Source organism: Tripterygium wilfordii, chromosome 16 (genome assembly GCF_013401445.1).
Source record: "Tripterygium wilfordii isolate XIE 37 chromosome 16, ASM1340144v1, whole genome shotgun sequence".
In the NCBI taxonomy this organism is placed as follows: Eukaryota; Viridiplantae; Streptophyta; class Magnoliopsida; order Celastrales; family Celastraceae; genus Tripterygium; species Tripterygium wilfordii.
In genome coordinates, this window is record NC_052247.1 from 8,266,273 (window position 1) to 8,279,300 (window position 13,028).

At 40.1% G+C, this 13,028-nt stretch overlaps 4 protein-coding genes across 5 annotated transcripts; 2 read left to right on the plus strand and 2 right to left on the minus strand.

Annotated features, from left to right (window-relative positions):
• The first annotated feature begins 122 nt into the window (after positions 1-122).
• LOC119980825 lies at positions 123-1,483 on the plus strand. Of its 2 annotated transcripts, XR_005463935.1 has the most exons (3): positions 123-772; positions 908-1,090; positions 1,173-1,483. XR_005463935.1 is itself a non-coding variant. In XM_038823620.1 (2 exons), the coding sequence occupies exons 1-2, from the start codon at positions 564-566 to the stop codon at positions 999-1,001; spliced, it is 303 nt and encodes a 100-aa protein (XP_038679548.1). In that variant the 5' UTR covers positions 131-563; the 3' UTR covers positions 1,002-1,483. The 2 variants fall into 2 exon arrangements, 1 of the variants encoding a protein (XP_038679548.1); XM_038823620.1 differs by having other exon boundaries at positions 131-772; positions 908-1,483.
• On the minus strand, positions 1,475-4,983 carry LOC119980826 (subtilisin-like protease SBT2.5). The gene is made up of 9 exons (XM_038823622.1): positions 4,679-4,983; positions 4,452-4,602; positions 3,979-4,376; positions 3,742-3,837; positions 3,527-3,596; positions 3,154-3,436; positions 2,670-3,001; positions 2,320-2,587; positions 1,475-2,198 (listed from the first exon to the last, which is right to left on the minus strand). Exons 1-9 carry the CDS (start codon positions 4,819-4,821, stop codon positions 1,510-1,512), a joined length of 2,430 nt encoding a protein of 809 aa, XP_038679550.1. The 5' UTR covers positions 4,822-4,983; the 3' UTR covers positions 1,475-1,509.
• A 1,048-nt stretch (positions 4,984-6,031) lies between these two features.
• Positions 6,032-7,720, minus strand: LOC119981397. The gene has a single exon (XM_038824488.1). It carries the CDS (start codon positions 7,626-7,628, stop codon positions 6,297-6,299), a length of 1,332 nt encoding a protein of 443 aa, XP_038680416.1. The 5' UTR covers positions 7,629-7,720; the 3' UTR covers positions 6,032-6,296.
• Positions 7,721-8,871: 1,151 nt separating this feature from the next.
• LOC119980579 lies at positions 8,872-12,840 on the plus strand. Its single transcript, XM_038823335.1, has 5 exons — positions 8,872-9,402; positions 10,083-10,181; positions 10,897-10,941; positions 11,460-11,597; positions 12,289-12,840. Exons 1-5 carry the CDS (start codon positions 8,998-9,000, stop codon positions 12,637-12,639), a joined length of 1,038 nt encoding a protein of 345 aa, XP_038679263.1. The 5' UTR covers positions 8,872-8,997; the 3' UTR covers positions 12,640-12,840.
• Positions 12,841-13,028: the final 188 nt, after the last annotated feature.

The window sequence follows — 13,028 nt, forward strand, 5'->3', positions numbered from 1 at the left end:
CTAAACTTATAGATGGGGTCCATGGGAAGACCAAGTGGAGGTCACGAAAGAAACAATGAGAGAAGCAGATGGAAATTAAGAGACTTGGTCTTTCATTTGAGAAGAAAAGAAACAGCATTGATAGAAGAAGACAAACAGATAGCAGTAGTAGTGGAGTGTCGCATTGTGTATGTAATCTAAACTAGTGTAGTGGTGCAAATCCATTGTCAGAATTTCTCTTTGTTTAGAGCTTCGTTTGCAATAAATAAATAATCATATAATGATACAAACAGAGGGAACCTCACAATTACCTTGGCCTGCAGGCTTTCCATCACCATCTTCTCTATTTTGTCTAGCATGGCCAAATATAGATAGATATATATATAAAAGATCATCTATGTACCAACCACCACAGATTAATTAGTATCTTATTCAATTAAAATGGTAATCCTCTCTCTTTCTTTCTTCCTTCATTTGCCTTGGTTTGTTTGAGCTAGCATGCAACTTTTTTATGTGATACTGATGATCATTTTGATTATTTCAGGCGAATAGCTGCAGGGGGAAGGCAGTGTTGCTGACTGTATATGTGGAGAAACCAAGGAGGAGGTCTTCCTCCAGGAACAAGCACCACCACCATCATCACCACCACCACTATCACCATCTCCATCACAACAACAGGCATGTTGCTGCTGGTGGTAATACAGGATACAACAGACGAGCACAGCTTCTTCAATACTCGCAAAACCTTCGCGATCACTCTGCATCCACCAACCACCCACCTAAAACAAACCAAGTACCCAATACACCTCCTCTAAATGACAAAAGATATCTGTGTTTGTATACATGCATATATGTATCATAGAAAGAATTGTCAGTTGTGTTCGTGTTTATGTTGTCTTGAATATTGTTGATCTTGATTTGTTGGTAGATGGTTGCTGTCAAAAGAAAGCCAAAACATGGAAGGACACCTACTTGTTTGGGAAACTGGAAATTTTCAGTTCAAAGCCTTTTCAGATCTTTAACGAGCCTCCAATCTAAGCAAAAGACCAAGAAAAATACAGAAAGAGGATCTACAAGCAATAAGATCAAATCTGTAATGAAAAGCCTGGAGGTAAGAGAAACATAATTTTTATTTTTTTTTCATTTTCGACATTTTAATCTTACCTAGAAGAGTTCAAAAAAAATTCTTTCAGATGCCAAGGAAGAAGGGATTCCTGTCAAAACTATTTGCTTCAGTACGCAAGCATCGGTAATGTTTGCTAAATTCACTTTGATTCACTGCATAGTATTTTATGTATCTTTCGAAAGGGAAGAGTCACACTGCTACTGTAGATTTGGACTTATACACTACTAGAAGTATTCATTGATCAGGAATATGAAACTTATAATTCAATTTTCATTCTTGAAACATAAATTTCCAGTTATATCTCTCAGTCTGTTTGGGATGGTGATGGAGGTTAACTAGTTGACAGTGTTGGATTTGATATTTAATTATGTGAGGCATTTTAAAATGTAAATCCAAAGAAAATCTCAAGACTCAAAGGAGGAGCTTACGTACACAGCTATCGGAACCCTAACAACATGCTTCCTACTTCCATGTAATACTATCTCCCCAAATGTGTAAGCTCTTGTTGCCCTGATGGCTCTTAAGAAAATCCTTAGATGCCTTGAACCATGCCCTCTTATGCCTAAAACTTGAGGGCTAACCGTAACTCTCACACCAAAGGGTTCTTTCACAGTCACTCTGTAAGTTTCAGTCCTATTGCCCACATTTGATACTCGCCGAACCACTCTCCTCCATCCAACAAGATTTGAAACTGCTATACTAGCTGTGTTCAAATCAGAGCACCATGCCCTTCTACTTGGAGGGCACTCTATTCCTAGCGCATGTCTCACAGACTCATCATCGACACCAGGAACATCACATAGAAATTGAACATAGTCTTCAAAATGGGCATTGAATATCAGACCTGGGTCAATGGCTCTAGTTGAATTGATAAATCCAGCGCCCAAGTCAAATGGGGTAGCAGGAGCTAGTCGGTTGGTTAGTTGTGCTAAGATGGGAGAGCCAGAATGATCAAATACATCTGCACTTGTCATCATTGCCGATGTGATAGCAGCAGGACCCCACCTGGGGTGTCTCTGCTTGATCAAAGCTGCAACACCAGCTATATGAGGAGTAGCCATGCTCGTACCTGTAACAAGCGCAAAGTTCTGTCCTGGACAGAACGGCGCGCACACAATGCAAAAACTCAAATTTTGTCATATTCAGCCTAAAGTTCATAGTCACTACATTTCCTATCATTATTTCACATAATAATTTTAATTAGCAGTTAATACCTCTGATATTTGGATCACCCTCACTGCTGGGGCTCCACGCAGCCCAAATCGAGGAACCTGGGGCCATGACATTCGGTTTTAGAACGTCAGCAGTTTGCAGCAGTGCATTGTTCACATCAGGACCTCTAGATGAGTAAAATGCCACAACTGGTGCATGCTGTGAATACGTCGCTTCCCTTCCATCCAGTATTCTTGCTTTTGCACCGAAAACCACTACTCGCCCTGTCCTACTCCTAACAGTATTGGAGTTGTAATACCTCCACAGATCCTGCTCAAAATAAATAGTGACTGTTTAGAAATTTTCAGAGAACTTGATTATACTAAGGAAGAAGGGCGATAATATGACATACCGAAGAGGCATGCAGGTCGTTCAGTACGATAGCAGGGACTTGTAGCGTCATTGTGGTGCCCTTGACTTGCTCAAGACCAATATTAGGGTCCATTGTTATGACAACACCAGCAGCCCCTACTCTGTCAATGGTGTCTGCTACAGTTGCAATGCCTGCAGCCTCATATTCCAAGTTGAATGTATATGTGCAAATAATCAGCTTTCCTCGAGCCAATGTTGAAATGAAGAATTCTGGATGTCGACAGTTGTCAACTTCTAGGATATCGCTGTTGTTCCTCAAGCAAACATCAGCGGCTGCAGCAATAGGAAAAGACACTTCTCCTGCTGTCGAAGCTGCAACATTTATCATCAACTGCATAATTTACAACTAAACAGAAATGTTGCTTTATGAGCTGTGAACTAGACTTGCATTAGTGTAGCCAAAGAGTGCTTGTTGTGCATATACGCATTAAAAGAAACTCAAAGACTTAAAAGAATAACATTACGAGCAAGGCCGGCGCCAGAGTAGCTATGTCCATTGCCTAGCACGATTGTACTTGTATACTTGCGGTCGGTGGTGGATGCAGCAACAGTAGTTATCCAGGGACTAAAAGAAAGGATTGAACCGAAAGAAGGGCCACCATTGCCAGCAGCTTGGACAACAAGAACACCAGCTTTTGTCGCAAGTAACAACTCCACTTCTAGAATGTTGAGGAAGACAGAAGGACCAGGAGGAACACTGGATGGCCCTACCGAGAGGCTTAGTATATCAACTCCATCTTCCACTGCCTAAACATATATAGCGTCAATGTTTGTACCTCAAAAGCAGAGTGTATAACCAAATGATACTTTTAAATTTTGTGAAACAAATTTTTTAACCTGATCGACTGCAGCCACAACATCTGACATGTACCCTCCAAAAGTATAAAGAGCTTTGTACGCAGCAATCCTGGAAAAACCAGTGAAGAATAACTATTGGTGTAAATTTTATGGAGTAATTAGACAAGGATACCTGTTGTAAAGGCATTAGTGTGTATTGAGTTCAATTACGAATCTTTTGCAAAAACATCATAACATATATTTTTTCGTGTTACCTGGCTCCTGGTGCCATGCCACTTGCATATCCATATTGGAAGCCATTTACAGAAACTGGCATTTGGTGATTTCCAGCAGCTGTTGATGCTGTGTGGCTGTTAAGAACTAGCTTGCATCATCAATTTAAAATTAATGACTCAAACGTAAACTAAATGCAAGCAGAAACAAAACACAATCTTGTTTATCATGTACACCATTATAAAAGTGTCAGCCAAATAGAATCAAAGCAGACTTGCCTTCCATGACCATCCGCGTCAAAGGGTGATGCATAGTCGCGTGTGGCGTTGAAATCCCCAGCAGCAATTGCTCCTTGCGCAAAATATTGTGCCGCCACTATCTTTCCATTACATGCTTCTGAAGGGAACTGCTCCCCTGTGGCGCAACTTCCTCTGAAGTTGGTAGCATTTGCAAAGGCTAAGGACGAATTAGCCACGAAACTGGGATGGTTAGGATTTATCCCCGTATCAACAAAACCGATCACAACCCCCTCACCAGATGTCTCTGCTCCTCCTAAAGTCGACCATACACCATCAGGAAGCCCAAGAAAATCAGGAGTATGAGTTGTAAGCTTCTCCATCTTGACATCTTCATGGATGGCCCGAACTCCTGTTGCATTATGAAGGGCTGATAGGACCTGCAAAAAGGTGTTTCTTTACCACATATTTTGCAAATTCTAGTTGAAAACCAAGAATAGCCTCTAAAGATGTACCTCCTCAGATGTAAGATGGATGGCAAACCCATTAAGCAAATGTGTGTAGCTGTAGAGTTTGGTGTAGGTGCCCTTCTCAAGTAGAGACTCTAAGAACATGTCATGACCGCTACGCAATTGCTCTTTGTACACCATAGTATCTGCATCAGCTCTGCAGAACAGTACACAAATCAGCAAACCCAAGATAAACTTGAAGACTTATTGCATTTATCAAAATAGGAACAAACCTGGTGGGATGTGCTTGTTTGGTCTTGTATGAAGAAACAGAGTCGTCCTCCATTAGAATCATGAAAACCTTGGCATTTGCTAATTGAGAAAACCGAGTTACAAGTAAAGAAATAGAAAGAATGGAAGTGATCATGGAAGCCATTGATGGATGCAGGTGTGATGATCAAGCTGAGGTCCTGAGGAGCAAGTCATTGTAGTCAAATCTCCATTTAATGGGAAGGGCAGCTTCAATTGGATGATTAGGTAACAGAGTAGAATGATGCGTCCCATTTTGATGCACGAAAACTACGCATGCCTTTCTTGTTTCACAACCACTTGCGGACGACCCCTCTCACATGCTCATAAAACTACCATTGTCATCTCCTCTGGGGACAAAAGATGCTCAAAAAATATGTTGTAATATCCTAAAAGAATTTGATCCAATATGGAAATCCCAGAATACCAATATGAGAAAATGAGGACTGAGGAGATACTTCTTAAGTTAACAATGCAACTTTTGTCACACAAAGCCTATTATTGTTGAGGAATCAGGAACCAGGTATATCTAGTTCCTTTCATCCTCCCAAAACACCCAAATTCAAGTCGTCTAGACTAAAAAGCTGAATACCAAAGTAAATAATATTGAATAGAGATCGGTTCTTCATTAAAGAAAAATGCAAAATTACGTCAATGAGCCATAACAAGTTTTTGGCTATATTTTGGAAATAAGTGTCACTAATTTTTGAATGATGACTCTTATTTGCACCCCATTTTTTGCTAAGTACACCTCATCCACCCTTTGAAAATACACTAGATTGGGGTGTACTTAGCAAAAAATGGGGTGCAAATAAGAGTCATCTTTTTGAATAAGTCAGTCTTGTTATCCTGTATAAGCACTAATTCGAACAAGACTTTGGAGATAAACCATTACTTCACTGAAGCTGAGATCAGGAAATTTAGATACCACCTCATAGCTAGCCTGTCCCTTCAACAATCTCGAGCTGTACCAGAACAGTGTATGAGTATCTCTTGAAAGCAATAGAAATTTGTGTCCACTTTTCGATTATGCTATAGGTGTCATGGTAAGTTTTGCCGTCTAGGGTTACCAAGTAAAGCTTGGTACAAGATGATCCCAAGCAGAGCCTACGACAAACATTTGGCAAGGGTACGTCTTGGAGTTCTGCAGTGTGAAGATAAAAAGCAACAATGCACTGAAAAAATTGTTCTCTACCACCCCAAAATGTAAAGCTCCATTAAGGAAGGCTGTTCTTGTATGTCCCTCTACAGACAATTAAAGTATAGCAAACATTTAAAGAATCTTTCACTCATGAATTTCAAAGAAAATAAGCTAAGTTAATATTTTGAAACAAAAGTCACAGAATTTGACGCTCTCTTGTGAGTCCAGGTCCAGGTCAGAAAGATCAAAGGAAGTACAGTACTTCATTAACTCACACAAAATAACTGGCACAGCATTAAAACTCAATGCTCCATATGCTCATGGAGACCAAAAACTTTCCACTTTCAAGTTTCAAGTTATAGATATAGACAAACTAAACTATATATAAAACTCCTAGAACAAAAAAAAAATTGAAACTGCTACTCGTGTTTGACATTGTCTTCACTTTAGACTTATAGCAATCACAAATCCCCATTTGTTGACATTGTCTTCATTTTCTTCTTCTGTGTCTTTTCCAAGAATGCTTCTGCAAATGCATTGACAACTTGTTGCTGCGAATCGATTATCATCTGATTATGCTTCATCTCCATCTCCATTCGCATCTTCTCAATCTCCCTCATTGTTTCCATCTTCATCTTCTCCATCTTCAAAAACACTTCTCCCAATCGCTTAATTGATGAAACTACCTCACTGACAGCACCACCTCGTCCTCTCTTGACTCCACCATTACTCTTCTTCACAAACCCTGATCTCTTAGAATAACTGACGCCATTCAAAACACCATAATCCATATGAGAACTAGTATTCCCATCTTTCTTGTAATAGCTATTCGACCTCAACCCTGAAGGCCCTGATTTCCAATCCCCAGAAATTATCTTCCCAAACCCACATCCTTCGTCGACATCACTCCTAATATCATAGTCACAATGGATGTCAGGGTTACGATTCCTATCACTGTCCATTTTCCCATAATGCACTGATCTAGACATTAGAGGCATCACGTTCCTATCACCCAAGGATTTTACAGGGAACGCACACATACCATCATCATCATAATCATCATCACTATCATCAAAGTCGGGACAAGCTCTAGCACTATAAGCAAACCCAGGAGACCGAGGAAGCCCATTATCTCGTGATTTCACACTAAACCCACTTCCATAGCTGCAATCAAAGGCAAGAGTGGGCTTAACCACCCGATTACTCTTCACCATGCTCCCAATTTCAACATTAGGATTCCAACCAATTTTTCCAGATTTAACAGCTTTATCAACATGCTTATTATCCTGAACAGATCCAACGACTCCAATCTCCATAGAATCCAAAACAGGAAACAAATCCCAACTAGAGAAGAACCGACCTGGTTTAGAAAGAGCGCGCTGCTTCTCGGCACGGTACCGTTTCCTTAGCTTCTCGATCTTGTGGCGGCACTGGATGGAAGTCTTAGGCGCACCATCAGTAGCCCCAGCAGAAGCTAGGGCAGCAGCCACGACCTCCCAATCGGAGGCACGGAGGTTGCCGCGGCTGAGAGCGAACCACCGATCGCGGTAAGCCTTGATGAGAGTGAGCGTCTCTTCGTGGGCCCAGCACGGAGAGGGGAACCTCCGTGTGGCGGCGGATGCAGGAGGAGATGACATTGTTGTGGGTTTAGGAGAAGTTGTGGTGGAGAAGTAGAGGAGGTAATAAAAGTTGTGAACATTATGGATGAGCTGGAAGAGATGATAGAGAGCCTCGGTGGGTTGGGTGGAGACCCAAGAGATGCTAGTATGCGCCGTATGACGCGCTGTGAGCATACGCACACGGAAACACGAACATTAACAACTCCGCCAGCCTGAACTTCTACGACAACTACTTTCCAACCAGCCTCTCCCTCTCCCTTCTCTCTCTTTGACGTGATGTGTGTAAAAGGGCAGAAAAGACGAGAATATTATCACTTTACTGGGTCGGGCTTTTGAGATCTTAGGGACGTATTCGGGATTTCACATGTAACTCTTTTTTTTTTTTTTTTTGGTCAGGATTTCACAGGGTAACTAACAAGTTGGAGTTTTGGAGTTTATTTTAATATTTTATTTACGAAAATAACATGTTTAATTTTTTGTTATCAATATAACATAATGCCGCATTTGCAGTAGCGCATTTAAGATTTAAATGAACAAATCACAAATGCATATGCGTTACTGGCAAGAGCGCATTACTACTTAAGTTACTAGCACATTTAAGTTATTGTCAGTAAAGCATCTCATTTTCATTTGACATGCACTATTGGCAATAACACATTTCATGGGGTACAAAATAACTTGTACGCCTTAATACCCAAATCTAACTTGACTTAAAAAGCTCTCACCTGCAGCTACCTCCGGCCACATCTTCTCATCCGGTGATTGACCATCTCTGATGAATCCGCAAATCACTACACAGGTCACTTCATCTTCTAGGCATAGCTAGTCCCTGTGGCACACACTCTCTCTATCTCCAGTCTCCACTGCTCTCACCGATGAAGTGATTGACAATCCAACATTAAACGAGCTAGTGAGAGGACGAGGACGCCGGGGAACACTTAGGTGTGGAGTGGACGTGCTCATTCTCAATTAGATGATTTCATTGCTTTTCCTTCTCAGTTGATGCAAGATGAAGTTGGAACATCAAATGTGTCATTGCTTTTCATTTTGTAAACGTATAGTTTTAAAACTCTTTGTCGTAAACGGTTTATTATATGTTGACTTGAATAGATTTGGTTAACTAGTAGACATATTTGACATTCATGAATGAGGTTAAAAAAAAAAGTTTGCGAGAGGGTCCCCTCCCTCCAAGCCTGCAACAGGTAAACTGAACCAACACCTATATATACAAATAAAGCACAAGTCCAGCTCAACAAAAGAGCCCAAATACCTGATGGCCCAACAAATAAGGACATCGTTCCTTACAGGCTTGCACCCATCAGAACGGTGTCGCATTGCGGGTCTCAGTCAATTGCTTCGCTAGGCGAGACAAGATTCCAAATACAGCACAGCAGCCATTGACCATCCAACTCTTTATTGCCTATAATGCCACCTCCATCTCCATGACTACGTTTCCTGTGACTCCTTACTCCTCCCAAAGTCAACGTTCTTCAATTTCTCCCAAATCCTTTTCTGGGTTTCGCCTCCCATTCCGAAATCTCAGATGGGTCGCAAGCAAAACGACCTGCAACCCTCCCGTTTTGGAGCTTCCATACTACTATTGTTGGGTTTCATCTCATGTGCTCTGGTTTACATTGTTCTCTCTATTATCTTAAACCCAAACAACATTGGTTTTTCATCAGGTTCTGGCTTTCAGTCGTCAGCATTGACTGAAGTGGGTAGTGGTGGTGATGCGAATGGAGATTTTGGCAGCGGGTGCTGTAGAGGGATTGACAATTTGGAGTTTTGGGGGCCTGCGGTGAAGTGGGGTACGGATTTCAGGTTAAATTCCTCCGAGGAGTGTTGCAAGGCTTGTAAGGCAATGTGTACGGGCGATGATGGGCCCTGCTTGTGTGACACTTGGGTGTTCTGTGGGAACCGGGAGGCTTGCGGGTCGCAGTTCGGTCAGGTGAGATTGTTTGTGATGTTCCGTGAGGCCATTGGAATATGTTTAGTTTGTGTTATTGCTATTTTGTTCTCTTGTAGTTCATACTTCCTCTGATGGTGATTGATTTGACATACTAAATTTATGTTTGTGTTTGTGTTTTCAAAATATTGATTGATACCCTAAAACTTTAGTTAATTCTACTTGTATCGGATTATATATGTCTGGAAATGATTACAATTTGCTGATCAAGCTGTAAGTATCATTAATATTGTTTTTTGAATGTAATACTCTCAATCCTTTAATCAACTACTGATTTAGCTTGAAAGGCATGATCACAGAGAAGCTCACCCCAAATTTACGAGATTTGGGAAGCTGTCCATGGTCTCAATTTGTGTAGTTTGTCTGCAAAGAAGTTTATCAAGAAAACCAAAGTAATGTCTTTACGAAGAGACTCTTCTTTTTGTTGGATATTGAAATTTGGTAGCATATTTTATTTATGGATTTTCTTTTGCATTCCTGGTAGTTGGTACGTTGTTGGTAAAATTCATGGCAAAAGTTTGAAGCTGTTTGTAATTTCTCTTGAATTTCCCCTGATATTGTTGTTTTCTTATCCAAGGCTGGCCAATAGAATAATATGAATGATATTTGATAACATCAATAACTTTGGTCATATTCTTATTTCTAGTATCTGGTCTCTGCAGTGCTGGTTGAAGAAACAGAAGGATACTTTGGCTCCGGAGCGGCAAGAAACACATGAACCTGTTAGTTGGACTTCTGGGCTCATATTTGGAAAAGGAGAGGTAAAGAAATTCAGCGAATAGTTTACATGTTTTCTTTTTAGTTTTTCATTTGATTGCATGAATGATCCTCCATTTCACTAAAAATACATATATGCAGTTTTCATCTAGCCACTGTTGTATTTTTTTTCTTTTCATCTTCAAATTCGAATCGGAAACTCTGGTCACTGCTGGCAGATAATAAATGGAATTGTTTTGGTGGTGAAACTTTGTTTTGCTTTAGGGATCATATGTAAAAATAGAACTGGTAAAGTTAATCTAGCAAATTTTCTCTTGAGCTTGCCCTCTACCTGCAGCATGTAATGCTGCTAGAAGTTTTGGTTAGATTTCATGGCTTTCCTGTGTACCTAGGATGTGGTCACTGATTGTCATTCCTACTGTTTCTGGTGGGAGATTGTCCATTTACTTTTCAGCATAGGGCATCAACAAATACCATGTGAGAAATGTGAGCCGGCTAATGCTGGGCACTAGAGGCACAATTAGGTTGTTAATCTTTTAGAAAATTAAGTGGAAATAGACGACTCTCATCATTTTGATAAGAAGTAGAAAAAAGGAAGAATTCTCACTTTTTCTCTGAAGTTTGGCGTATTTCTTTCATATTCTTCTTTTCTGTATTTAGTCATTGATTGTTTGATGTACTCCTTGCTCTAATTACCATTTCTAGTTAGGGCAGGATGTGTGCTCCACTAATAATATTTGATGCATTTTCTCCTTATAGGGAATTGTTGGCTTGGAAACGGATTATGGGACTCTTCATGTAAAAGTAAGTCGGTGTCCTTTCAATAGTTTTATGCCCCAAGCATTTTTTTGGACATGGTAAGCATGCCAAAATTTCGTGACATGATGACAGATAGCTGGTCCAAAGAACAACATAACATTGTTGTTACTCTGTGTCTTGATTACTTTGATCAGACTTTTAACGCCTTTTTTTTTTTTTATCTTGTATGAATGTGCGTAATCCTTACCCTCACATAATATGTGGTGCAGTGGTAGAGTTGTAGGGGTGTAACCTAGAGAGGTCACACGTTTAATTCTTGGAAACAGCCTCTCCACTATTATGTGGTGTAAGGTCTGCATACATTTTATCTATCCCCAACCCCGTCTACTGCGGGAGCCTTGTGCATGAGAATTTTTTTTACTTATCTTCTATCTTCATCTAGTATTCTGTAAAATGTTAGCTTTTGATGTTCATTTGCTTGATTTTTCCTTGTATTTTGGCTTAAGGCTAAATATATACTTCAACTACTTATTCTATTTTGGGCATATGTTTGGTTTGTGCAGCTTTTCCCTGATGTTGCCCCACATTCGGTGGCTTACATTCTTGAATTGTTGAAGTTACGCCACTGTGCGGGTTGCCAATTTTATCGCGCTGAGAGCCGAGGGAATTCTTGGGATCGAGAAGGGAACCATATAGAAAATGTAAGACTACCATCAGCTTCCTTTTAAGTTAGACATTTTTGCTGTATAATCTGACAGTTCATATTGTATGCTTATCTGCATTGCTTTAGTTTAGATTTAATTTAGTGTCTTTCTATGTGTTTGGAAATTTTATTGCCAGGTAGAATCTTGCAGCATGTATATTTGGTTAGAAGTTATCTGTTGCACCTGATCAATAGAGATATATTCTTCAAGATTATGTATTGTTTTGTCTGTAGTTTTTCTTCTTCTTTTTTCTCCTTTCTCTCCCTGTGATATCCTTTTTGCTTTCCTCTGTCAGTGCCAACTATAAGTTTCCTTTTATACGTCTTCACTTCTCTTAAACTCATTTACTTACTGACATATGTCATATTGTCCTTTTGAGTTTCTCTGCATGCAATGCTCGTGAATGCCTGGGTTTGTCTAAGATTGATGAAAATCCAAGAGAAGCCAGTTCGAAGGTGTAACACCTTAAGAATTTTCCCCAACTAATGAGGAATTGACTGGTCTGTAAAATCTGGTCTTTGAATACAGTTTATGGACACGGACCTATAATAAGAAGTATTGCATTTTCAAAGTAATCACCTGCAGTGGGATCAATTTGCTTTTCACAAGTGTATTGCTGTAAAGTAGTCTTTAAAGTTTGTTCAAGTGCTTGTGGTTACCTTACCAATAATCTCTTGGGAATTTACAGGCTCCTTTTGGTCCGCCTTATGGCCTAATCCAAGGAACATTGGAAGCCGGAGGCCTGACATTTAAGAAGATTCCGACAGAAATTTGCAGAAGTGTAGCAAGGGGTTCAGTTGCATGGGTTGGCTCTGGCCCAGAATTTTTCATAAGCCTAGCAGACCATCAGGAATGGAGGAAGGCATACACTGTATTTGGTTCTGTTCTTCCAGAGGACATGGAAATTGCAGAGAAAATGGCTCAATTGCCCAGCAAACTGGATGTTTGGAACAATATCAATGTATCTGTCTTGGAGAAACCTGTTCCTTTGTTGGTTCGAAGAATCAAAACAAGTCAGGGTGATCTCCGCTCCTTGTGAATGTAAAATCAGATTGAAATGTTTCCTTGCTACATTTGTAGACAAATCTTCTCTCTCTTTTTTTTTCTTCTTTTTTTTTGCCTTTTATCTCCTGCAGTTTTGTTCAACTGCATGTTTTGTGACAGTTCGTGTACTTGTAACGTGTTAGTTTCTTTTAAAATCCCTATACCAAAAAAATGAGAAGCCGATTTTTATTTTGTATTTTTGTCATTGTTGATCATTGAATCAAATGTCGCAGGCCACATTCTGGATAAAATGACCAAATATAGGAGAAAAATATTCAGTGGTTGTTTAGCATTGCTTGACATGGTGTGTATGTTCCACTAAACATTCAACACTTGGCGACTTGGTTTGCGGGCTCTACTGAACATTCAACACGTGACGACTTT